Raw genomic sequence first — 27,395 nt, 5'->3', positions numbered from 1 at the left:
CGCTGTCCATTGAGATTTCCCTCTACCACTATGAAACGGGTCCTCTGTCTTGCTGTCATCCCACCCCATACCATAACACTGCTGGCCCCACCGATCTTCTTCCATGACACAATGATTGACGTAACGTTCACCTCGACGTCGGTACACTCGAATCCGTCCATCGCTGTGTCTCAGGTGAAATCGAGACTTGTCAGTGAATAGAACTTGTCCCCACTGCATTGCCGTCCAGCGTAGATGCTGTCTGCAACACTGTAGACGTGCTTGACGGTGGTTTCCTGTTAAAATGGGACGTCTGGCAGGTATTCTGGCGACAATCCCTGCACATCTGACGAGGTACGGTTTGTGAAGATATTCGTCGAAGGCCAGGGATGCTTCTTGCAGTCCCTGTTGCTGGCTGAAATCGATTTCGTAGGTGCGTTGTTTGAATCCAGTTGTCTTGTCGATTATTGGCTACACATGGCCTGCCACTCTGAGGATGGTCTATGACTGCATTCGTCTGTTGCCAACGCTGTCATAAACATCTGTGGACGTTAAATTGTCTTGCAACATCACGTTGACTCGATCCTGCTTCAAGCATACCATTCGCTCGCAGACGCTCATCTTCGGACAGGTGTGGCATTTCGTAATGTTGAATAATAGCGTAATTTTGTTGTTTTTCTGAGTGGTTGTTGTCAGCATGATGCTAAATAATGCATATGGAATCCTGTTAATGCACATGTTTTTATACCCATTCTTGGGTAGTGAAATACATGGGGCTTGCATAAAAGTCAACATTTGCATGGAATGCATGCTTTTCTGTAGCAGTTGTATTTTTGTGTCTTGATTCCATACATGTACTACAATATTAAAAACCAAACTTTACTTGTTTGAAAAATACACTGAAATATTGGTGTCACAGGAACTTTTGTTGTTGAGTATATAAGGAAACCCTTTGAGGATTCAAACATGAATGTTTGTGCGCAGTGTTACTTGGAGCCCACCATTGCTGTATGCAGTTATATTTATTATCATTATTAATTTAATTATTATTAAACAACTTAACAAACTGTAAATTTGCAACTAAAATAGCATAATGCTGAGATGAGGTAAAAGATGTGCTTGATGTCATTCAACCAGAAGTGCTGACCTAGCCTGACCAACCAATCCCATTATTCGCCTCTTATGACATGCATAGTCGCCTTTTCAGGCAAGCATGGATTGCTGAAGATCTTTTTCTTTCAAGTCAAAAGAGGCAAAGGAATTCTGATTTATTGTCACATGTGCCCTCAGACTGCAATAAATGTCAGGAATCCTTGTCTCTTCAAGATACATGTAATAGTTGGTTTTCTGTTAACAGCAAAGTGCCAGCATTCCTTAACGTGGTGGACATTGCTGGTTTGGTGAAAGGTGCTCATGAAGGAAAGGGTCTTGGGAATGCATTCTTGTCCAACATCAAGGCTTGTGATGCTATCTTCCATGTTGTTCGTAAGTAAATACTCGTATATAAACAAATTTGATTTTGTGACAAATGTTATATATAGGATAACTCTTTCTAAGTAAAGTACAGATTCTACTAATTTTTGGGGTTGAGTCCCATCCGGGAATCGAAGCCACACTGCCAGAGTGAGGCACCTAATCAGCGATCTAAACCACTAAGCCTAAAATGGCATTGTGTGTTCATAGCTTTTGGCCATGGAGCCGTGCCAATTTTCAAAGTATTTGATCTAGACTTTCCAGTTGTCGAACCTTCATTTTGTGGAAGCCTTGGTGGCTGAGGTGGTTAGATTGCTGATTTTGTGTGTTGGTGATTAGGTGCCTCACTCTGAGAGTGTGGGTACGATTACCAGATGGGATCCAACCCTAAAAAGTACTGGAATGTGTACTTTACTAAGAAAGTGTTATCCCAAAAATATAACATTGTTATTGTGTGTTCATAAATTTGATATTGCCCTTATTCACTATATCAGTAGAACAGTAGACTTTATCTTGCCGCCTAAACAATGATGTCCAAAGATATCAAAGAATTTTGACAAGTTTGGTAAATGGATAGTCCAATCTGAAAGACATGTCAAATTTCATGAACCAGCAAGATCAAGCAATATTAAGTTTGTCACATGAACAATCTAGAATTAGCTTGGTACTGGTTTCCAGACAATAAGTTTGAAAAGTATTTGATGGTATTTATGTTTGATATTTAGATACTCCTCTAAGAAGACTATTAACCAGCCAATTTGATGATAATTAGATGGTTTAAGAGCACATAACAATATATCAACTGGCCTGTGGCAGGTTCCTGAATAACTTTGATAAATGATAATGGATTGTGACTATCATTTATGGTTAGGTTGTGAAAGTTAAAAGACAAAAATGGCACTACAGTATTACTGTAATATCTACAGTTGCACCTTGAGCGATTGCAGGGTTTATTTTGCAGTGAAGTAACTAGAGCAATTGTAACTATTACTGTTGAAAATAAGGCTTGGACCCATAGTACTGCTATGGTTCTACTTAAGTAATTATTTTCATGTTGTCCTTGTGAAGACACGGTGTAAGCTGCCAAAATCTACCCCCCTTCAGAGTATACCTGGGTAGATTTTGGGGACTTCCCAGAATCTACCCCCCTTTCCCCAAATCTACCCTCAGGGGGTATAATCTGGAAGTTCCCAGAATCTACCTCGGTGTAGATAATAATAAATTGTTTTCGATTCCAAAAATTCAAAATGTTGTTTTATACATGCAAACAAGAAATAAACAAATAAACTGTTTAAACTAATATAAAAAAATCTTACAAATCACATTGACTTGAACTCCTTCTAGTCATCATCAATTTGTAAGTTATAAAATCATTTTGAAATCAATTATAAGTATGCACTTGTCTGTAAGTACCATTTACATTCTTATTCTTCTAAATATAGTCAGATGGGTGTAATATATTTCACGAAGCAATTGTCATTGAGTAGTATAGGTAATGGGGGTTCTGCTGCAACTCCACTGGAGCCAGATTTATATACCTATACTGCTACTACAGGGGGGATTTTCTATGTCAAAACGATGATGCGATTCAAATGTTGTCATGATATTAAACTAAATTGTAATGAAAATATTCTCTGTTATTTTTACTCATACGCTTACCATTATTTTGAACAAAGTGATATTCAACATTTTTACTAAGTTCTTCGTTCATTTTACTAGGAGACCAGACTATATACTCTTTTTATCCCCCGCGGGGGATATAGTATTCACGACCGTCCGTACGTCCGTCCGTACGTCCGTACGTCCGTCCGTACGTCCCACCTGTTTGTTGCCGCGATATCTCAAGAACTAAACACTGGATTGTCTTCATATTTGGAACTATGGTGTATATACAGACTCCGCAGACACCAGTCGGTTTTGGTGACCTTGACCCCATTTTCAAGGTCACAGCAGGCATATCTGCTTTTGGAGTTGGAAAACGGTGTTGCCGCGATATCTCAAGAACTAAACACTGGATTGTCTTCATATTTGGAACTATGGTGTATATACAGACTCCGCAGACACCTGTCGGTTTTGGTGACCTTGATCCCATTTTCAAGGTCACAGCAGACAAATCTGCTTTTAGAGTTGGAAAACGGTGTTGCCGCGATATCTCAAGAACTAAACACTGGATTGTCTTCATATTTGGAACTATGGTGTATATACAGACTCCGCAGACACCAGTCGGTTTTGGTGACCTTGACCCCATTTTCAAGGTCACAGCAGGCATATCTGCTTTTGGAGTTGGAAAACGGTGTTGCCGCGATATCTCAAGAACTAAACACTGGATTGTCTTCATATTTGGAACTATGGTGTATATACAGACTCCGCAGACACCAGTCGGTTTTGGTGACCTTGATCCCATTTTCAAGGTCACAGCAGACAAATCTGCTTTTAGAGTTGGAAAACGGTGTTGCCGCGATATCTCAAGAACTAAACACTGGATTGTCTTCATATTTGGAACTATGGTGTATATACAGACTCCGCAGACACCAGTCGGTTTTGGTGACCTTGATCCCATTTTCAAGGTCACAGCAGACAAATCTGCTTTTAGAGTTGGAAAACGGTGTTGCCGCGATATCTCAAGAACTAAACACTGGATTGTCTTCATATTTGGAACTATGGTGTATATACAGACTCCGCAGACACCAGTCGGTTTTGGTGACCTTGATCCCATTTTAAAGGTCACAGCAGGCAAATCTGCTTTTGGAGTTAGAAAACGGTGTTGCCGCGATATCTCAAGAACTAAACACTGGATTGTCTTCATATTTGGAACTATGGTGTATATACAGACACCGCAGACACCAGTCGGTTTTGGTGACCTTGACCCCATTGTCAAGGTCACAGCAGGCAAATCTGCTTTTGGAGTTAGAAAACGGTGTTGCCGCGATATCTCAAGAACTAAACACTGGATTGTCTTCATATTTGGAACTATGGTGTATATACAGACACCGCAGACACCAGTCGGTTTTGGTGACCTTGACCCCATTGTCAAGGTCACAGCAGGCAAATCTGCTTTTGGAGTTAGAAAACGGTGTTGCCGCGATATCTCAAGAACTAATCGCTGGATTGTCTTCATATTTGGAACTATAGTGTATATACAGACACCGCATACACCTGTCAGATTTGGTGACCTTGACCCCATTTTCAAGGTCACAGCAGGCAAATCTGTTTTTGGAGTTGGAAAACGGTGTTGCCACAATATCTCAAGAACTAATCGCTGGATTGTCTTCATATTTGGTACTATGGTGTACAGGCGGGGGATATTTCGTCACTCTGTGACAAATACTTGTTCTAAATTGGAAAGAAACAATTGATGACCGTATTTGGTTGGTTTGACATCACTGATATAATATATATCCTGTGGTAATTCTCGCCATTTGATTGGCTTGTAATTCTCCATTATTATATACTAATGTAAGCATTCCTCTAAAATATTGTATTTTCCAACGATAGGAAGCAATCTATTTTTAATCTCCAACCAGTTCTTTGGTTTTGGCACGGAATAATTGACGCGCTTGTTGTCTCCCCTGTTCTATGAATTTTTTTTTCTTGGATCGAAACTCCAGCTTCGTTACGTTGTATTTGGTGAGTTCCGACAGCACTAAACGAAACTCCTCCTCGGATATCTTACAATCAGCCATTGCTGTTGAAATATAATCCTCAATGCTGTTCAACTTTGCTTCGGCGAGTATCCTAATATTATCATGTTTTTTTAATGCTTTCTTTTGCAACTTACGAGAAATAAATTTTATCGCTATTCCTGCCAGTCCTGAGACTCCGGTAGCTATTTCCATGCCAAGTACGATAGGTGCGGAGATTATAGTTGATAATAAACCAACACCAGCTACACTGAGTCCCATGCTAGCTGTTACAAGCGCAGTGTCATCTCCGTCGAGAGCATTCACAGCTCTGCAATACTTTTTAAACAATCCAAGTCTCATCTCCCTCTCCTTCTCTATTCGATGTTTTATGTCGCTTATTTGATGTAATCGAAATCCATCAACAGTATCCATCTTTTCAAATGCTTCATATGAGCGCTGGATATAAACTCATAGTGTATATTATTATATCATATAGTAGTCTTTAATTGGTCTTGCTTCAATGTTTTGATAGTATACATCAGCCTTATTGAATGTATATTATATGGCATAAATATCTTTGTAAGAGAAATGCTGTCACTTTTATTAACTTGGACCCCCCTCAAGGGTTGCAACGGGTGATACGCCCATAAAGCCATTTAATTGATAGACCTGATAATATTTCGAAAGCATCTTCGAGTGCATCTCCAAAAAAGACTTCAATAATAATTGTAGAAAGAGCAGGTATAGCACTCAAGTTCTGTTTTATATCATTGAATTCAGTAACCAAATTTAAACTAACATTTTTTACTGCCGGACGACTAAATAACCTATGACCTGGGTTTTCTAGCAGGGGAGAGACTAACACACTTTTTCGTTTTGAGGGGATATAAGCCCCGAGTACGATTCCACTATTTATTATCTTAGTTAAATGATGTCCCTTACCCATCATCACATATTGTGGGGTAATGACGATATTCCACAGCCATTCGATTTTTTCTTCGACCATAGTCCATTTATTATCATCATTACGAGTAAGATTGTATGAAGTGTTTTTATTGAGTCTACTAACATCGACATCGCTTAAATCTCCTAGATTTTTGTGAATGTAACTTCTTTGCTTGTATACATTATCTTGTAAGTGTAAAGCGTATAACTTGCCATCGGTACCGGGTTTACCGAATCCTTCTGTGTCTCCGAGATCGGAAAGCGCAATTGTATTACATTGTCTAAGGTTATGCGTTCCAGGACCTAATGAATCAACCATTATTTATACATGTTATTACACTCAAGTATCCTATATGTACAGGTTGATGTTTTACATCTAATACAGAAATTTTGAGGTCTGAAATAATACCCCGCTTTAATTTTTTATATTGTAATGATAAGAAAGTTTCCGTTCTACCGCTATTGTATTGTATATTGACTGGGATAGCTCTAAGCATAGTTGAAGGACTTTCGAGTTGAATATTATCCGTTGTACTTATCTGATCGAGATTGATGCACAACTCTTTATAGGGAACTAAATCGGCCAATTTAATTCCATGCACAGTTTCGTTGGGTGGTATTATTCCCGTTTCGCCTTCCAAGTCCAAGTGTTTCTGCTAAGGTCTTGGCAAGAAATACTTCCTCTTCTCCAGCGCTTAATTTCAGCATCACATTTGATTCATTTTGTGTGAGACTAATTCCATTAGGCTTAAAAATTTCATCATTGAGTGAGCATACGCTGTAATAACCATCAGGTATAACAATGAGAGTGTGATCAATACCTAATTCACCTATTAAAAACCTATTATTTTCTCTCGCATCATTTATATTGGTCCACTGCAGGTAATACCTTACATCGCACAGGGCGACTTCAAGTTGACCAGCCGAGTTATCGATAGTATGAAGCAGTTGAATAGACTGACCATTTGTTATTCCTTGGAGTGTCACATACATATTAAATATACAAAGATACTATATCATAACTTAAATATGAAATCAACTTACATTACTAATCATTCGATTTTGGTAAGTGCCTCTGGTGCTAATTTTATTGCTAAATTTCCTGATATCTTTGAAAATTACAGGGTCACGGCAACTAGCCATAAAATGGTGCACGATTGGTTCCACAATCCAATGCAATTTTGGCAGAACCAGTTAAACTTTGGTGTGCCACAACAGGATGTGGTGTTTCTCTTTATGCTCTCGGGTTTGAACTAAATAAGTCTGTTTTATCATTTCATGTGTACTATCAGATCATATTTAAAGAAATTAGTGCACCATTACCGCAGGATCGAGCGTATTTGTCAGGAATTTAATATTTCTACGAGTAAAGATTGGCGTATTAAAGGACTTAACCATGGTCTAGGTGTTCCGTACAATGGACAAAAAACTGTTAAGGAAGAAAGTGATTATATAGTTAAAAAAACCTCATCAACCATTCAATCCATTTAAGTTGTTACAGAAAAACAATCTTTTTGTAAGATTGCATAATCTTAATCCTGGCTGGAAACTTTTGAGTAACGATTGGAGAGGAGATCTTATGAGTTTTAAGAGTGATTTAGCTTATATTGTTACAAAATTTGTGCAACTAAACGATACCGCTAACGCTTGGAATGAATTTCTCTATGATAAAACAGAAAATAATTTTACTAACCCAAGAGTTGTAAGAGTTAATGAATCAATAAGAACTTATGTATGGGCATTTCTTGGTGCACAGTTGCAAACACGAACGGGAATAATTGGTTCTGGGACGGCGCTCGATGCGCAAAAAACAGTTTGTTGCAAACGTAGAGGATGCTATTAATTCACCCGTTGATATACCATCTTCTAAAAAGCGTTTTCAAGAGGTATTACAGTAAGCTCAATCCAAAGTAGACTACGTTTATGCGCCGGGACTATACATTTCTTTGAGTAATATGGAACTTAAAATCGGTCAAGTGATCGGTTATAATAATAAAATTGTTATTGCTTCCAATCAACAAAAACCAGGTATAAATTCAGATATTAAAACTGATTTAATAACGCGAACAAACACAGGTGAAACTGTAATAGTCAAGCCACAGTCAATGATCTACGATCAGTGCCCACAAGTTTAGACTAAGCCAAGTGATGGTCTTAGGTAATAAATTCAAGAGCCTGGAAACAAAACTCCCTATTATACCGGAAAGTGCAGATGCAGCTTTCCCAGCGAGCTTTCACAGTGCTTCTCCTTATGCTTTAAATGCTTTTTTATCCACTCTTTTACACCATTTTTATCACTGGGTGGTGTGCCACCTCCTGTGCCACCTGTTAACGCGAGAGTCAAAGTCGATATAATAAATCCCAATGCAGTTAAAATACTAGCAATGGTTATCCCCTGTTTTCTGAACAATGTTTTAATTTTATCGGCCAGTGTGGTATCATCGTTGAGGACTTGATCGATAGTTTCTCGAATTCGACGTATTTGTGAACGAAGTGCCTTTCTATTACTCGAAGCAGCCTCGAGGCGGGCCGATCTTTCATCTTCTAAGTTACGCAATCTTTCAGCAACGAATTCATCACCCGCCTGTTCAAGTTTTGTTTTCTCATATGCTATATGCTTGTCGAGTTCGGATAGCTTGGCTATATTATTGATGAGTTCTCCCCGCATTGTTTGCATTGCCTTGTCAAGACCTCGTAATTCCCTAATACTGTACTCCGAATATGGTGATACCTGTAACGTGGAATTATCGTAGTAGGTATCCAAGATTTCTCCGAGTTCGTCCGAGGCCAGCTTCAAGCTTTCTTCTTTATCTATGGCACCGAGTTCAGCACGCACAGTCTGAAGAACCTTAGTAGTCTTCGCAGAAAATTTTTCTCGTGAGAAGTCTACAAAACCTAATTCATTACGAACAATGTTGATGCCCTGTTTACTGGCTATTGTAGACAAAGCTAGGGGCTTATGAGTACGAGAATTCATAAGATCAATATCCGGAGAGCCACGCAGTTGCAATATTCCTTTACTATCTATCATAAACTTTGAATAGTCACGACCAATAGGAGTTTCTTTTAAGGCATCGTAATAATCATTAACGGCCGGTTTAAAAAGTTCATCGTTAAGATTCATAAAGCTGGTTTCATCAGTAGCCTCTTCGATTGTACTCGGATTATAAAAGATATCTAGATTAAAAACATCCATTTTTATATTAAACATAAGGTTACATAATTTCAATATAACAATGACTTCGCAATACAGACGCAAGTTAAACCCACAACATAGACTTCGAGATCCATTAGGGGTCAAATCAATTCCCCAGTCTGTAACTATAACCAATAACCATTGATCAGAATCAAACACTTATGGTTTGCTTTCCTAATCTCGTAGCACACGATGTGTTCCGGGAACCGCCCGACTATCATTTACAATTAATTTGACTTCTGGCGACGCTAGCAGAGAGCTAGTTCAGAACATAGGTCGTGCGATTGTTAAGAAAATTGCGATTAAAATTAGCGGTAATGAAGTTTTGAGTATTGACGACAGCGATGTATACTTCTGTTACATGGATCTACCGGAAGTTTAGCCATTTTGTATGATCGCGTGCTTCGACACTGAAAGATCACCAGGATCAAAAGAGATACGACGTGGAATATCAATCTAAACATCCCCTCTAGATTGTTGAAGGGTATTTTAATGTTTTTCAAGGACCCCTCTGGAGCATCCCAAGATTACAAAAGTAGAATTGACTATCGAGGGTGTGCCTAATCAACTATATAGTCAAGGCATGCGAGCATATTAACAGTGGGATGAGATTAAAAAGCTCCCTTCTATAAAACAAAGCCCAGAAGTTAATGCGGTCGTGTAAGATCTGTCACTGGGAGATGTATCGATGGCTGAATTCCTTACCACGAAGTATGCGCTATGGCTCGACATGCGAACCACAGACGATGACCAACTACACGGCAGTGGGCGGAGAATAGAAAATGCCAGTGAGGGTGTTACTATACAGATAACGAAGCTCTTTGAAGCGGCTGGTAAATTAAACATATAATTGTACGTGATTATCGACGCGCAACTTAATATACAGAATGGAAGATTCGTGCAAGCGATCTATTAATAATCTTTTACCTAAAGAACCGCACTGAGCTATCGTCTGTGGGCAAACTGGATGCGGAAAAACAGCTTTTATTCTAGATATTTTACAAAGTCATTATCGGGATGTTTTCGATCATATTATTATTCTATGCCCAACTATAAGCGTTAATAAAACATACCCATCGAGAGATTGGGTAATGACTGATCCTGGGGCGTACAAAGTTGATCCGGGGGATCGTTTACAAGACTGTTTACGAGTATGTCATGAAAAATACAAAGGAGAATCAACCCTTTTCATAATAGACCATTGCAGTGCGAGTAAAGAACTTTCCAAAAAGAAAGACATGCTTTCATACGTAGCACTCAGACATACTCAGCATAGCATTTGGGTACTTACTCAAACATACAACTCTGTCCTGAAAGATCTCAGAGAGCAGACCAAATGGGTAGCCCTGTTTCATTGCAAAGACCGAGATTCATTCGAGGAATGTCTACGCGAAAATAATGTTATTTATACCAAACTCGAATGAGATAAAGTCAGACAACTGTTAGCAGAAACAAAGCACTGTAAACTCGTATTAAAAACCGATCAACCAGCTGCTTATGCAGCTGCTTAGCAAAAATATGGCAAAAATAGCAACTGCTGAGCAAAATTATAGCAAAAATATAGCAAATTTTAGCAAATATAGCAAATATAGCAAAAATATGATAAATTGAACATTAGCGGTTATTATGTAATAATGTGGTTTGAAATCCTCATTCTTTTACAACAATTTTTTTGGGGGGGGCTGTTTTTGATATACCATATTTTATTATGTTAGACTTAAATATCTCCTTAGGTATTACATTATGGAATGTGATGAACTCATCCAACAAATGCTCAAGGAACCTGATCAACATACAGAAGTAGTTACAGATCAACATGTAGATCAACATATAGATAAACATAGAGAAAGACTCGTGGCTTTGGTAGCCGGTGGAAAATGTTCCCAATATATGGGGAAAAATTATACCACTGAAAAAATTGATAACATGACCAATGATGAAATTAAATAACTGTACGAGCGTCACGAGTCTAGACTGGGAGCTACCATGACTAAAACAATAGGGTCAGCTATGTTACAACTATACACAGTCGTAGCTAGTACGTTTCTTCCTATCCCGGCAGAACATCGTATTTATGCGAATCTCTAGAGAAAGACCCATTCATCGAACACGCTATAAGCGCAGTAAGCTGTGAGTTTTATCATAGACATGGAATGTTCTTAGCACAGGGTTTAATAACGGCAAGGTATTGTCAATTTAAACATACGTCCCCACCTACTATTTATGGAGACTCAAGTGACACCACAAGTGAATGAGGAAATAACACCGATTGTGCAACAGATTGTGGAAACACAATCACATCAAGTGAATGAGGAAATACCACCGATTGCACAATCACAAGCCAGAGTGACTTAGAATCCTCGAAAAGTAGCAGCTGGTAGGAAGGGTGAGCAAGCGAGGAGGTCAAAACTATACACAATACTGAACAACATAGTCGTCCGGTTAAAACTTGGGCTCCCTATGTACTAGGGGTTGTTGCTATAGCAGCGGTATGGTTTTATAAGACCGGAGAAGAGAAAACGTCACCAGCGATTGCACAATCACAAGTTCAATTAGAGTTAAGCCCTCATGTAATGTTATAAAAGCAATGACTACTCCAGTTACAGAATGTAAAAAGTTGGTAAACACAACGTATCATTCAGCGGTGGTCAGTGGCTTGGCCATTGGCTATACCCGTATAGCTAAAATGATAACTAAAGCCACACCACCCAAGCTAGATTTTAATGGTTATGATATCAGTATTATGATTCTTCATATAGGATTGGCAATGGCAACAAAAGATATGCTAATCAAACAAGGGCTTATCCCAGAAGACATAATGAAGTAATTAAACATTTGAATATTTTATATTATTGAACATTTGAATATTTTATATTCATATAAAACATTTGAATATGGCAAAAATTGCGGTGATGGTCGATGGAGCTATTGTTAAAGCTCTGGCTTTTTCGGGGAGTAATTTTTTATTTTCTAGTATGAGAGGAGAGAAGCAGAAAAGACATGATAAAGCATTAGAACAACTCGAAGGATGTTAAGATTAGATTTTATTAATGATGAACTGCGTAAAGAGGGGCATTCAATTCAAACGTTTAAGGATGTTGAATCTGCCATGCACGAATACTTCCTTGTTTATGGAAAGAAACTTGACCCAATACCAAGACCAACAATAAGTCAGTTTTATACAGCGTCAGATGCTCAGAAAGACCGCGAGATAGCATTTATAATGTTTGAGTTATCAGTAATTGCTATTTTTAGCTACACAATAACTACGCATAAGCCATGATCTATCAGCCATTAATAATAACCCTGACTGCTAATCTATAAATAGCACTGACTGGCTGTTCAGCTATTAATAACCCTGACTACTCAGCTATAAATATGGCTGACTGCTTATATTAGGCTGGGCAGGACTTGGCTGACGACACACATTTAGACAATTGATACTAGAAGTGTATATTTATCACAATGGCGAGGGGCACATCAAGATGTAAATTCATACGCATGGGTCAATCACGAAAAAGCTGTATGGCGGATTTTTGTGGAATCCATTCCATTGCAATTAGAAAAGGGCATATTATTATTCGTGTTCTGTATGTGGGATTGGGGTCAAAGGTAGTTACTGTTTATCTGAGAGTCATGGTGCTGACAAGAAACGGTTTCAAATTATTTATGAGAGGAAAAAGGCTTATCGAAATGTGATAAATAGATTGGGTAGAATTCACCCAATTAGAGATTTGTTCACATGTAGTTATATATCCCAAATGACTTATGTTAGAGAGCTGAAAGTTTTGGCAAAACAATGTGGTCTACATGGATATTCTCGAATGTGAAAAGCTGAATTGATTGATTTACTCGGTTTGGAATACAACAAACCCCAGACTGTTAGAGGACTCAAAGCTCGAGCTGAAAAAAGGGGGCTGAGAGGTTATTCTCGAATGAGAAAAGCTGAATTGATTGATTTACTAGATAATAATAAATCAGTTGATGTTGATAAAAATAATCAACCTGTTGAGTTAAAATTTGTACCCACAGCCGGTGATGGTAGGTATCTAAGAGGTTGGAAGATGGATCCAACATCGTTTCCTGGTTACTCCAATGATTGGATGAATGGGTGATGTGCCAATCACTGGGAAACTTGTAGGAGGCGTGGCACTTGTCAGTCATTCCCTGGTAGATGACTTGCGGGGGCAACAAACTTCCACTCACTGTACTGCCGAGTAGAACTGTGATTTCTCGCTTGTCTTCAAGGCCAATGATGTCAACTTGCTTCGACCCTTCTGCAGCAAGTGTCTAATTCAAAACAGGAACAATTTTCACTCCAGTCTGGTCAAAGTTAATCACAAGTTTGGGTGGAATGTTCTTTTCTTCGATAACTCCGCCCACACCTGTCAGAAACTCCTCCTTCTTCTCATCAAAATCTGATGGTAGTTTCCTCGCAGCTTTCGTTCCCTCCCTTTTCACGTAGCCCAGTCTTGAAAGAAAGGAATCAGACCAACCACGATCTAGCTGTATAGGTCCCCCATTCTCTGACAACAGTGCCTGGTTTTCGTACTTCACTATCCCTCGTGCTGTTGCGATCACAATGTTTCTGTTCAATACACCACCGGCCTTTCGTAATTCAGTCACATGATCTTTGACCAAATTATCCAACTCCCCTAACAGCAGTGGTCTACCCCGCTTCTTGTGACAAAGTTCCTTCACTTCTTTTGATTTGTTGCCAGAGGTCTTTTCAATGTAGGCCTTCTTCATAACACGCACTGCACTTTCCCCCATGTTCACATTAAGCAAGTTACTAAAATGTCTAGCCGCTCTTGTGTTGCCATTTTCTAATGCATACTTAGCGATCTTAGCCCAGGTCTCTGGCGAGTAGTTGTTGTTTGTTCTCTTCCTTTTTACACCGCGACGACTGGTAGTTGTCTCTTCGGATCTGCTCTCTTCTGTGATACTCTTGTTAACTGCTCTGATGCGTTTGGCCTTCTCAGGGGTAAAAGCCTGTTCTGGGTCGGGTAAACCCGCAGGAACTTTGGTAACGAAACGCCACATGACTTATTTTTGTCAAGCAAGCATTTCGGAATTACTTATTTACTAGTGACAATCTTGTTGTTTTATTTGAGAATATCCTATCAGCATAATCCCCTTATTTGATACACTGACCTTTTTTCTACTTCTTTTCATCAAAGGGCCGAATGTATATACTAGTACCAACAGACTATCAACTAAAACAACACTAACACAATGATAGCTGCAAGGAAACCATTCTCATGCTTGGCCATCAAACATACGGGCAATTAGCTTAAATAATATTAAAATAAGGAAGGAATCTCACACTGAAAAAACATGGACAGGGGATTTAATGTGCACAGTTATTTTATTTATCTCTGTCTACTCACAGTTCCTGCTCAAAAGGCATTTGAAACAAACGAAGAGTTTGCAGGTAAGGCTTTTAATTAACGTAGGTTACATTAATTGAAATAACACAGAACATAAATCCAGCACATACATTTTTAGGAAAGGGTATGGGCATTCGCATTTTAGAAATGCGCATTTATGTCTAAAATCAAGAGCTCGCATTATTTTCAAAATTCCTGTTTTACAGTATAAAATACCAGCTAACGGTTAAAATGTCATTGGGTAAGAATAACACAGACAATAGCGCTGAATATACCAAACCTTATTTCCGGAGCAATCAAGAAGTTATAACTGAATCCGATGCTATAAGCGCATCATTAGATACATCAATTCAACGGATACAGGAAACTTTAGAACGCTGGAATAGAGGTTCGGGTTGGGGTGTGGATAAAATCGGTACTTTATATTTAGTTACAGCAAATTATATGTCTTTCAAAGGTGGATCTTATATAGATTTACCCTCGTATTATAAAGAGAAAAAAGCCATAATTAATGTAAAAAATAAAGGCGATGACTGTTTCAGAATGATGATAAGATCTGCATTGTTCCCAGTAGATTCTAAAATTGCAAATAGGCCTTCTAGCTATCCCCAAAACGACGGACTCAACTTTGATGGTATAGACGAACCTACACCAGTCTCACAAATTGATAAGGCGGAAAAGCAAAATAATTTAGCTATAAATGTTTTCAGACATACTTCTAAAGGAATTGTTGTACACAGGATAAGCCCCGCGCCAGAACATATTCCCAGAATCAATTCATTTCTGATCGAAAAAGATGGTAAATATCATTATACATGGATAAAGAGTTTAAACAGACTATTATACGATCAAACAAAACATAAGGAAAAGAAATATTTCTGCGAAAGATGCCTGCATGGGTACAGCAGACAAGATCTATTAGAAGCGAATAAAGAAGTCTGCAGAGGTGTTGGACAGACTGCTATCAGGATTGAAATGCCTAAAGAGGGAAAAAATATATTAAAATTTGAGCATTATTGCAATCAAATGCCAGTATCGTATATAATTTATGCTGACTTCGAAGCACTTCTCAAACCTATAGAAAATACCGAACACAATACTGAATGTTGTTTTACGTACAAAACTCAAGAACATATTCCTTGTGGGTTTGGATATATAGTTGTAAGGTATGATGTGAAAACAAACCCGCCCGTGATTTACAGAGGTCCCGATGCAGCGGGAAAGTTCCTAGAATATCTACAAAACGAAGAGAGAATAATCAGGGAAAATTTATCGCGTAAGAAACCCATGTGTATGACGAGGGATGATTGGAGGGCCTATAAGAGATCAACGAGTTGTGATGTTTGTAATAAACCCCTGAATGGGGATTCCGTAAGAGATCATTGCCACGTCATGGGTAATTATCGGGGAGCGGCGCATAACGAGTAATAATTCTCAAACAATACCCATCCCCGTTGTGTTTCACAACCTTAGAGGATATGATTCACATCTCATTATTCAAGCTTTCTCAAAAGTCTGACGGCGGCTTAACGTTCATTCCTAATAATATGGAAAAATACATATTATTCTCGTTGACTAAAACTATACATTATAGGGACAAGGATGGGAAAGCTAGAATAAAGCAAAGTAATGGACTTAGATTCATAGACTCCATACAGTTTCCTAGACAATTTAGCTAATGCAAACAATCCCGATGACTTTGCAATAACAAATCAATATACTGATCGGTTAACTCGTCATTTGTTGTTGAGAAAAGGTGTATATCTTCATGAATACATGGATGATTGGTCTAGATTCGACGAAACTAAATTACCACCCCTTGAATCATTCTATAGTAACTTAACAGAATCTAAAATAACCGTTGCCGATTATGAACACGCTCTGACGGTGTGGGATAAATTAGGTTGTAAGAATTTAGGTGATAATCACGATCTGTACTTAAAAACCGATGTACTGTTACTCGCCGATATATTCGAGATATTTAGAAAGACATGTTTAAAACAATACGGCTTGGATCTGGCATGGTACTATTCCAGTCCCGGACTATCGTGGGATACATTGTTGAAGAAGACCGGTGTAGAACTAAAATTACTCACGATTATGATATGCACTTGTTTATTGAGAAAGGATTATGACTTTGTATATCAATGACGGCGAAAAGGTATTCTAAGGCTAATAATAAATTAGTGGAAGGATATGATCCCAGTAAACCCGATACACACATACCGTATTTGACGTAATAAGCGCCCAGGGCACTCTCAAAATTAGAAATAGGGGGCTCTTATTAGAATATTATTTTGGTGGAAAAAACAGAGTTGAAAGATAAATTTCGTGGTTTATGCTAACGGCCTGACTGTTTATATACGACAAATATATTTTTCCAGAATTTAATTGCCCATAATTAGGGGGGCATATAACACACGAGTGCGTATTATACACGAATAAATAAGTCTTGTGTACATTGATCAATCGGAAGGGGTGCTAATTGGGATTGTTCACTTGCCAATATATTAGCAAATATCGCCGTAGGGGCTTATTAGAGCGGGGCGCTTATTACGTCCAATACGGTATATCTCGACGCCAATAATTTGTACGGATGGGATATAAGTCAACCTTTACCCATGGGTGGTTTTGAGTGGGTCGATGTGAATGATATTGATGTGAATGATATCAATATGAACAAAGGGTACATACTAGAAGTTGACTTGGAATATCCAAATTCGTTGCACAAAGACCATAACAGTTATCTGCTAGCTCCCGAAAGATGAATGGTTGATAAAGATTGGATGTCGGAATATCAACACTCCTTGATGGGTAATACTAGGTTAGCTAATGTAGAAAAACTCGTACCAAACTTGATGGATAAGACAAAATATATAGTTCACTACAGAAATCTCCAGTTATATCTATCGTTAGGTATGAAACTAAAGAAAATACACAGAGTTCTAAAATTTGATCAAAGCCCTTGGATGGAGCCCTATATAAGACTGAACACAGATTTAAGAAAGATGGCTACCAGCGATTTTGAAAATAACCTATATAAGCTCATGAATAACTCAGTATTTGGTTAAACTATGGAGAATCTAAGGAAGCGTGTTGATGTTAAATTGGTCAGATCTAATGAGGAAGAAAGACTCAGGAAACTTATAGCCAGTCCGTCTTTTAACAGAAGCAAGATATTTGATAACGACTTAGCTGCACTACATATGCAGAAAAGTAATATAAAATTCAACAGACCAGTGTACGTTGGTATGAGTATTCTTGACTTGTCAAAACACTTAATGTATGACTTTTATTACAACGAACTTAAGAAGCAATATGGCGATAGATGTGAGGTGTTATATACCGACACAGATTCTTTGTTGATGGAAATACAAACCGAGGATGTGTATAAAGATATGGCAGAAAAAATAGATTACCCAAAAGATAATCCACTGCACAGCGTGGTAAATAAAAAGGTGTTAGGTAAGATGAAGGATGAATGTGCTGGGACCCCTATAGAGGAGTGTGTCGGATTAAGACCTAAGATGTATTCTATTAAGAAGTCTGATAATGGAGAGATAAGGAAAGCTAAGGTTGTTAAGAAGTATGTGGTAAAAAAGAATATCAAACACGAACAGTATAAAGAAGCATTATTCAATGGTAGAACATTCAAACACGAGATGAACACTTTAAGAAGTGACAATCACAGGATATATGAATCAAGAATGAACAAGACATCATTATCCCCCTTAGATACAAAGAGATTGATTGATAAGGATGTTGTAACTACCTATATGCTTATGGTTATGGTGGTAATATCGTTGGGAACTATGAGCAACTCCGGGAATGTCCGGTTAAATCTTTCAACGAAAGCTTGACTACGGTGGGCCTCTTTTTCACCACGCCTGATTTCGACATCGTGCTTTGTTAACAGTTTAGTTACTGATCCAATAAACTTGTGACCAGGATCTACTTGAAATAACTTAGGCCATTTTAGTGGTCCGCGTTTATATATGCGGCTCAGTGTATTAGCTACTTCTGTTGAACCTTTCGAGGTTAATGGCTCAGCCTCTTTGTATCGACTAGCCACATCCACTACGGTTAAAGCGTATTTATACGTTTTGCGTCTTACCTTATCGTGGGGAAGAAACAAGAGGTCAGCCTGATGAACTTCATGCATTGTAAAAATATCAAACTTCTTCCTCGGTATATAACGCGTTGCCGGTAAGTATATTTGCCAAATCGCTTATTTCTTTAACCAACCCATGGCCACATCTTTAGATACCTTAGCCGTGGTGGCTAATTTTTTTATTGCTCCTATACCTTTTCAATATCCTCGTGGGCTATAGTAAATTTTATCCATTATTAACTCTTTCATCCCTGACTGCCCCAGAGTTATGTCCCTTGAAACACTGCAGTCCCTGACACTGACAAGGCCTGCACACTGGCCTCCCTGGCAGTATTATTGGAAAATCACACTATCATTTTTGATGCACTTTTTCTACCAGAAACTTGCTTTTAATATACATTTATCATATACCATTGTAAAGAGGATTAAGTATACTGTAATATTCTTTGTTGTTATTGTTTCTAACCTTTGTTATTTTCTAATTACAGGTGTTTACAAGTGAAATAAAACTTGAAAACACTGAAAAAATGATAACAGACAATGAAAATTAGCTCAAAATGTATTAAATATCACAAAAATAAATCACAGATACAAGGTAAACATAACACGGTGGTCTTGTCATCTTGGACGGCACAGCTAATCCCAGTTGTTACAGGTAAATTCTCTTCATGCACATCTGTAAACAAATAAACAAGTTTACGACACTTGGTACCGATTTTTTTTCTCTATACTGATGTCACATATTACTTATGATACACTTACAGCCTCTTAGGTAAACTCGTTAACACAGGTAAACTTGTTAACGCAGGTACACTCGTTAACATAGGTAAAAACACAAATATCAGATTTATTTTGTTCTTTTTCAGGATTTGAAACAAAAATTAAGTATTTAAGTAATTAAATAGTAATTTATCACATTACCTGAACATTGAACCACAGCTACTATAAGAATGACATCACAGGGAAGATATCACAGATTGATCTGAAAGGAGGGAAAGATTGTAAAAGGACAGAAAGATCGTAAATTCAAGTTCTGCAAATATACAAGTTGTGATAACATCTTAACAATACACTGCTATTTACAATTGCATAATAAATTAAATCAGCACTTTATTAAATCAATTAATAAATAAATAATTGTTACAGTTACCAAAATTTAAATTAAGATGTAAAAAACAAGAAAACGAACATGAATATGGAAATAAATTTTATTCAAATTGAGCGAAATACAAGAACATACGACAAACCGGCAAACTAGTATTTGGATTGCGATCAGAAAAATAAATTTATAAAAAAGAAAGAAAGAGATACATCATGCCACTCACCTTTGTTGTTGTTGTGATCGCTCGTTCACGTGTAGGCTGCATTCTCATTCATCGCCCAGATAATCTGTTCAAACACAGAATCATTGTAAAACAGTTGGAAAAAATCAATAGCACGACTCTTCACTCACCGTGTCAATAAGTATTCTTGAGTCCGGTCGCCTCTTCAAAACCCCTCATGTCTCCACCGTTGTGGTCCCTCTGCCACTCCCATTCTTGAAAGTTGGCGGGGGTGGGGGGAGGGGGGGAACACCTCGTCGAAACCGTCAAAATCTTCGCGAAATTCCCTCTCCCCTTCGCGTAAATTATTCAAATCAAACACATTATTATTCCCGATAGTCGTTGTTAATCATCTGATCGCTATCCGAATCGTAGTTGGCCGCCATTACGCTAGATTTACGATTCAAGCAAGAAAAACAGGTGACATATCCGCGATTTACGCGCCAAAAACACTGATAAATTCCATGGAATGACGTGTCATTACGTGTAGATCTCATTTCTATTTTTAGAACAAGATTACACACGATAAAGGAAGTAGAAAGAGCGATTTTGTAAACACATTCTTGCCGCCCGATTTAGCGGGCAGCCCATGTGTGGGACTTGGACAGTAGCTGCCCGATTTATCCGGCAGCCGTGTACTGGGCCATGGTTTATGCTGTCCGATAAATCGGGAAGTCGGGGCCATAGGGTTAATTAATATTGATGTTTCTTTTAATACGTTTCATGGCGATTGTTGAATCGCGTCATCGTTTTGACATAAAATATCTGTAGTAGCAGTATAGGTATATAAATCTGGCTCCAGTGGGGTTGCGGCAAAACTCCCATTACCTATACTACTCATTGTCTTAGTCTGAGTTTTTATGTTATTATCAATAACAAATAGAGAAAACTACCATAAAACATGAGAGGAAATTTTTAAACTTATCCTATCTCACACTATGCATATCTTCTTATTCTTCGATCTTGGTGTGGAAACGTCCTAGAACAAAGTTTCGAGCTTAAAAATCACCACTCACCCAAACACATCCCATACATCACCAAATCACCACTGTGATCATGGTTCTATTATGGAATTATTATGGTTCTGTTCGAATGAACAAAACCTTCCTTGGGGGAATTAGTCAGCAAAGAGCCGGAGTCACAGGAGACTAATCACAATTTTATTTACAAGAACAATTAACAATGAACAATTTACAATATTTTAGAATATAGCTGAGGGTGCCACAGAGAGTCGGTACAACCCTCTGGGCTGTGGGAGAGAGATCTGCTTGGTTAGAGCGACAAACCCCTTCTGCTTAACATTTGGCTTCTGTATGTATTTAACAAAAATTAGAACAATAAAAAGGAATATGATTGGTTGATACACGATGGGCTGTGCCTTATGGTTAATGAATGGCTAGACAGAGGGGAATACTTAATCCTGTTAATCCTGTTGGACTGGCACTAATCTTGTTGACATATTTACTGGGTGCTTTGGAAGAGATTATGGTGTAACTATAGACGAGCTTGTATTGGGGCTAATCCTTAATGAGTCTAAATTGAAGTAATTGCTGAATGTTATTCTAATATAGGTGATGAGAGATTTACTTAAATAAAATAGTTCAAGGTAATCTATAAGACTATGTAGACATATCTTTTGTCTAGGAGATGGGATCTTGATACCTTAGGCTAGCATTTATCTAAAAGCTTCAAATCTATTAAACTATGTAGACATAACTCTTGTCTTATTGAATAGTATGTCTAGGAGATGCGCTCCCATTACCTTAGGCTAGCATCTATCTAAAAAGCTATAACTGAAACTACTGATATTTTATATATGCATTTTACCTGATGATAAGTATTACTTGCTAAACTATAATTATATGAAATGATGTATAAATATGACACCATGATAACTCATAAAAGCACTTGATGTGGATCTAATTATTATAGGAAAACTTAGTATAAATGTTATATCATCATAGTTCACGCACCACTAAAATCCCGTGTGGCACGACCCCAGCGACCTGATCACCTGACATATCCAGCACCCTCATTCTCAATTCTATCGCTATGGTGTTAAGATGTTATTCTTGAACAGAGAAATTTTGTTTGTTTGGGTTTTCTTTGGTGTTTTATATATATATATATATATATATATATATAAAATTTAAATACACGACATCACTACTAACGTTGACCATTACGTTTCGAAGAGAGAGTGGTATTAATAACGATGTCCACTGTGTACCACCTTGCAATTGGATCTCAACTTACTTAGCTTAGTGTTCGATTAAGGAGACTGTTCGTCGGTTCAAGGCGTTGTTTGCTTGCATATTGTTTTTCCTCTGCTTTGAAACCCAAACGATTGGGTTATCCCCTGTGGCTGTACCTTCGTTCTCTTGCTTAACAAAATATTATAGTCACTTTTGGGGATGGTTACATCGCTATCCGTGGAGGAGGATCGCTTTCCGTCTCGTTTGACTACTGCGACTCCCGCCTATGTGTGGACCACGCCCCAGTGCACATGCCCACTCCCTGGCTTCTACAGTCGTCCCGCATTTAAATGGCCAGTTCAGTGTGTTGGACTACGGCCCTTTACTCTGCCTGGGAAGTCAAGCCGTCAACTGAGGGTTGCCTCTTCCCTAGACACACTTGTTACTCAGGTCATTGCTTCTACAGCGCTCTGAGGATACAGCTACATGTCTCCTTTCTAATGGCGACAACCATTCTGACCGAAAACACTAAAATCGTCGGCGAGGAAGTGAAAGCCAACTGACGACGGTTCTTCACTCACAGGACTGTCATCCTTCGCTGGATCGAAACCACCGAGTGATCAAGGGATCATAGACGACCGAGGGATCGACAGATCGACAGATCGACAGATCACCAGACTTCACCAATTTGTGTGCTGGAGATTAGGTCCCTTACTCTGGCAGTGTGGGTGCGAATCCCGAACGGGACTCAAGCCCATAAAGTACGAGCATGTACTTTACTGAGAAGATGTTATCCCGGATATAACTTTTTTATATAATACAGACGAACGACGGATCGTCCTCAGTCATAAGATCGTAATTCTTCCACGGAATCAATAGACCTCTCTCTCTCATTGTGCATCAGACTTCTTTACGCGAATTTGGACAAGGCCTTCACTGCATTCCGTTGTCTAGATCAGACAATCCAGTGATTGTCATCACGAGCATCCACATACGTCTTGGGATACGATGACCTGCACCAACCATATCAGCGAACTTGACCAACCGGTCTCATCGATCTCTTACAGGCATAGTCACCTCGTATGGTGAGCTTGAGATACTGACGTCTCTTCTCTACCGGGATCTTCATGGATCCGGTCCACGTGCCTGCCAGCCATGAATCGTATTACGATACTCTCCTATGAGAAATCACAATTACAAGGTTATGACAGAATTGAATAATCAAAACCATCCTGAGGCTCGATATCATCGCAGCACACCTTTATCTTCAACGCCGTCGCCTTAAGCCTGATATTCCATTACAGGTTATGACACTCGAGGCAACGCGTTCCACCTATTCAGATTTGAATCGTCAGACAGACGACATCATCCTGAGGCTCGATATCATTGCAGCCGACCTTTCTCATCGACGACCTCGAATTCAGCCTGATGTTCCATATTAGTTTTCACGCCCTATCCATGGTCAACCTACGCCATTCTAACAGACGATTTGACGGGGGAGTTCGTCGGTCTTTCATCGATACAAATGGCAGATGTTCGATGTCTTAAGATGGTTTCAAGTGTCATACGAGGCTCACCTAGGTACTACACCGGTTTGTCCCATATTCTACAAGCAACTGACTGCCTATACACCGATGTTTTTCGTTACTCGGGACACCGTTCGTGTGTTTGGGAGCTTTTGACCACGTGATCGGAAAGACTGCAGGGGATACGGTGTTAGCGTTGGGCGTCTCAACGTGTGTGATTCCCGTGCACCCTTTCGAGTTGAGTTGATTGGTTCAACTGTGTCATATGGCCCTGTGACGCAGGGGTAGCATTATGCAGATGGCTGTTTCAATGAATGCTCGTTCCACCCGTGACGAACAGGTCTGGTTGTTGATGAAATATAGTGATAGCTAAATAGACAGATTTTTTATTCATGCACCGATTGTCTTTAAATGTAATATCCAGTTATGTAAGACTATTTAATAATCTCATACCAACTTTGACTGGAGTAGGTCCGATAGTTTTTCAGATAGTTTTCCAGACTATACGCAGAACTTGTTTACACAAGCCGGAATACAACAACCACCTGTTCACTTCAACTGGGAAGTAACATCAGAAGCAGATGGCTCTACCACATCAATTATCTGGAATAATTGTAATCCGGGCAATATTTCTTTGGACCCCACAGACAAGAAACCAATGTCTGATGATCGGGACACTCATTTCAACTGTCGCATGCACCTTCAAGGCACGATGAAATCAGAGACCCTCCTGCAGTTGACTTTTGGTAGACAAGCTCAACTTACAGATAAAGGCAAGACATATACTGGGAGCGGCAAGTGGATTAGCAAACACTTTATCCAGACCAGCCAGACTATCGCCAACAGAATGGAAGCTACGGCCGAAGCATTCCAACAGGCAATAAAAGAAAAGGTTGTCTACTAGTAACCCTATTTGCATCAGATAACATTGTGTCACCAGCACCGGGCCCACTAGCCTGGTCAATCGATGCTCTGACAATATCATGGGAGGACTTAAACGCGTATGCGTTTCCCCCACCAGCCTTGATACCAAGGATATTACAAGATTCTACACACAAGCTACCTACAACTGCTGTTGGTAGCGCCCTTTGACCGACAAGAACTTAGGTTCCAGATATCGTCGAATTGGCAGAGATTCCACTACTAAGACTTACAAACTGGTGACATCTACTGCTACATCCTCCCTCCAATCAGGTCCATCCAAGACCAGAATTATACGAACTTCACGTATGGAGTATATCAAGAACAGTCTCGTAAGATGATTTCCATAAGAGCAGCTAAGGCAGCCTCCTTAGCACTTTGTCAATCAACGAGAATCTAGGTGACGATATATATACAAAAGTTTTCACCAGTTTGCAAGATCCAGGGTTTTCTGCAGCCAAGCTACTATACCACAAGTAGCAGATTACCTATGTCACTTAAGAAGTATACAAGGCTTCTTATCATTCGACACAGGGCACTTACTGGACAGCGATCAGTTCTGTACCAACTACTCACTAATGGGATAAAACTTGCTACAGTTCCCGAATCGATGGATCTACACAGATCTTTCAGACTGCGAGTAATTCAGGCGTTACCATGACTTCAGGTTCCAAGGTTTGTGCTGTCGCTGACCTTCGGACATTGATTCGCTCATACCACTTTATGGACCAATCTTCCAGACTTTGCCCTCCAGCATGGGATTTCCCTGTATTCCTCCGTCACTTCTCCTGACTGACTATAAACCACTTGTGGATAAAACCTCGAACTTTAGGTTCATGACGATCTTCCTGCTTGCGCTGGCTCCTGCAGCTCGTGCTTAGACGTCGGTTGAGTCCGGTTCCAGCGTCTTCAATAAGATAGTATTCAAAGAGAACCGATCGTCTTTTCAGACTCCACCACTGTCTTTGATTGAGAGCTGATGTCAAGGAAGACGTTTCAATTTGTTCAGCCTGAGCCTACAAGATCTGCTTGAAAGCATCTCAGACCATCCGTCGCTGTCGCAAGCATGTTTTCATCCACTTGTCGACGGCTGCAACTTCTGATGTATCTTGAACCACCATCTCCACTGGCTGCGTTCTATCATCCTCAGGGTCTACACCTTTGAGGGACTACCACCCCAGCTGCTTCCAATCCTCATGAGATGAGGGCAGTGACTACCACCTTGGCGTTGCATAGTATTGCACACTTTCAGCCATCATGGAGGGATGTTTCTGGCGTTCTGATATGATCTTTGGCTCCTACTCCTTTCGGAATCTCAATCGCTGACGTCCAAGGTCACAGCAGCCACACAGCGCAGATGAGGAAGCCCAGCGGACTACAAGTCCCAAGTCTGGTTTCCTGTATATACTGCAATAATTTCATTTATTGCTTATGTTAATCAGGTTTCCCAGACAAGCTCCCATTGGGAGGGTATATATGCTTGTCTGTTGGGACTTTGGTCTACGTCAATAGAAGCCACAATCCGGTGTGGCCATTTGTTTAAATGGTGTCCCGATCTTCTACCTGCTCACCTCTGTCTTTGCGCATGTGATGTCTCAGGAATTGATTGAAGACCTGTGTGATAAACGGGTATCATCAATCGTTTCCTCTTCTCGTTCTTACCTTATTCAATCTCTACGTGAGTGTGATAGGTTGACGAAGCGAAAAAAGAGATGCCAAGCTGGTCCGCCTTACGTCCTTGGGACCGTATGTGTGAGGTTTGTCTTGTAGAACCTACGCCAGGGACGGGGTGTTTGAAACAAAACACCTCCTCCTATCCGGGATGAGGTTTAAGTCGTGACAGAGTAGGTGTCGCCTGGCTCATGGTTACACGGTCGTTCTTAGAACGGCTTTCTGTGTGAAACCATGGAACTCATGATTCCCCGATGTCATGATGTATATCTCTTGGTAACACAAAGAGGGTTTTTTGAAGCAACCCTTACACGAGTTTATCACAAATCCTTCTAAAATCCTTTGCATTTTCCTGATTAGTTCCAGCTTCCTTGTGTACGTCTCACGGTTGAGGATCTTACAGGCTAGGGTATCTGCGCCCTAACCATCCAACCGTGGGATAAATGCATAGTGTGAGATAGGATAAGTTTAAAAATTTGTAACTTTTATAATAAATTGTATATTTATATACTTACCCTATCTCACACGCTTAATTCCCACCCAACCATCCCTGCATCACAGTTACACCAGCCTGTACGCTCTAGATTGAGAATGAGGGTGCTGGATATGTCAGGTGATCAGGTCGCTGGGATCGTGTCGCACAGGATATTAGTGGTGCGTGAACCATGATCACAGTGGTGATTTGGTGATGTATGGGATGTGTTGGGGTGAGTGGTGTTTTTTGAAGCTGGAAACTTTGTTCTAGGACGTTTCCACACCAAGATCGAAGAATAAGAAGAAATGCATAGTGTGAGATAGGATAAGTATATAAATATACAATTTATTAGAAAATTTACAATTTTATTCTGAAAACCAATATCCAATGATTCCATGAATTATTTCAATGTCACTGGACATTTATCACTACGTTAAAGTGTTCATACAGGTTGGCAAGATACACTGCACCAATGGACAGTTTCTCAAGCGTGAATGATGCTGGGTAGCATAGCCATTTCAGCTCCTGTCCATAATGGGTATAGACAACAATATCAGTTTGTAGAAGA

General features: G+C 39.3%; 1 protein-coding gene and 1 long non-coding RNA gene across 2 annotated transcripts in view; one reads left to right on the top strand and one right to left on the bottom strand.

The window, feature by feature from the left end:
• Positions 1-27,395, top strand: part of LOC124150121 (obg-like ATPase 1) — a 410,349-nt gene that overhangs the window by 144,363 nt on the left and 238,591 nt on the right. The window contains exon 5 of the mRNA XM_046522047.2: positions 1,337-1,464. Within this exon, the coding sequence (XP_046378003.1) occupies positions 1,337-1,464 (128 nt within the window). The remainder of the gene's footprint in view (positions 1-1,336; positions 1,465-27,395) is intronic.
• Positions 19,240-20,265, bottom strand: LOC125372328. The gene is made up of 3 exons (XR_007218067.1): positions 20,043-20,265; positions 19,639-19,699; positions 19,240-19,393 (listed from the first exon to the last, which is right to left on the bottom strand). It is a non-coding gene; the product is annotated as an uncharacterized LOC125372328 (long non-coding RNA).

This window comes from Haliotis rufescens, unplaced genomic scaffold (assembly GCF_023055435.1).
Source record: "Haliotis rufescens isolate VD_foot unplaced genomic scaffold, xgHalRufe1.0.p SCAF_4, whole genome shotgun sequence".
NCBI classification, from domain to species: domain Eukaryota; kingdom Metazoa; phylum Mollusca; class Gastropoda; order Lepetellida; family Haliotidae; genus Haliotis; species Haliotis rufescens.
The sequence above is the reverse complement of the archived record's forward strand: the minus strand, read 5'-3'. Positions and strand labels throughout refer to the sequence as shown.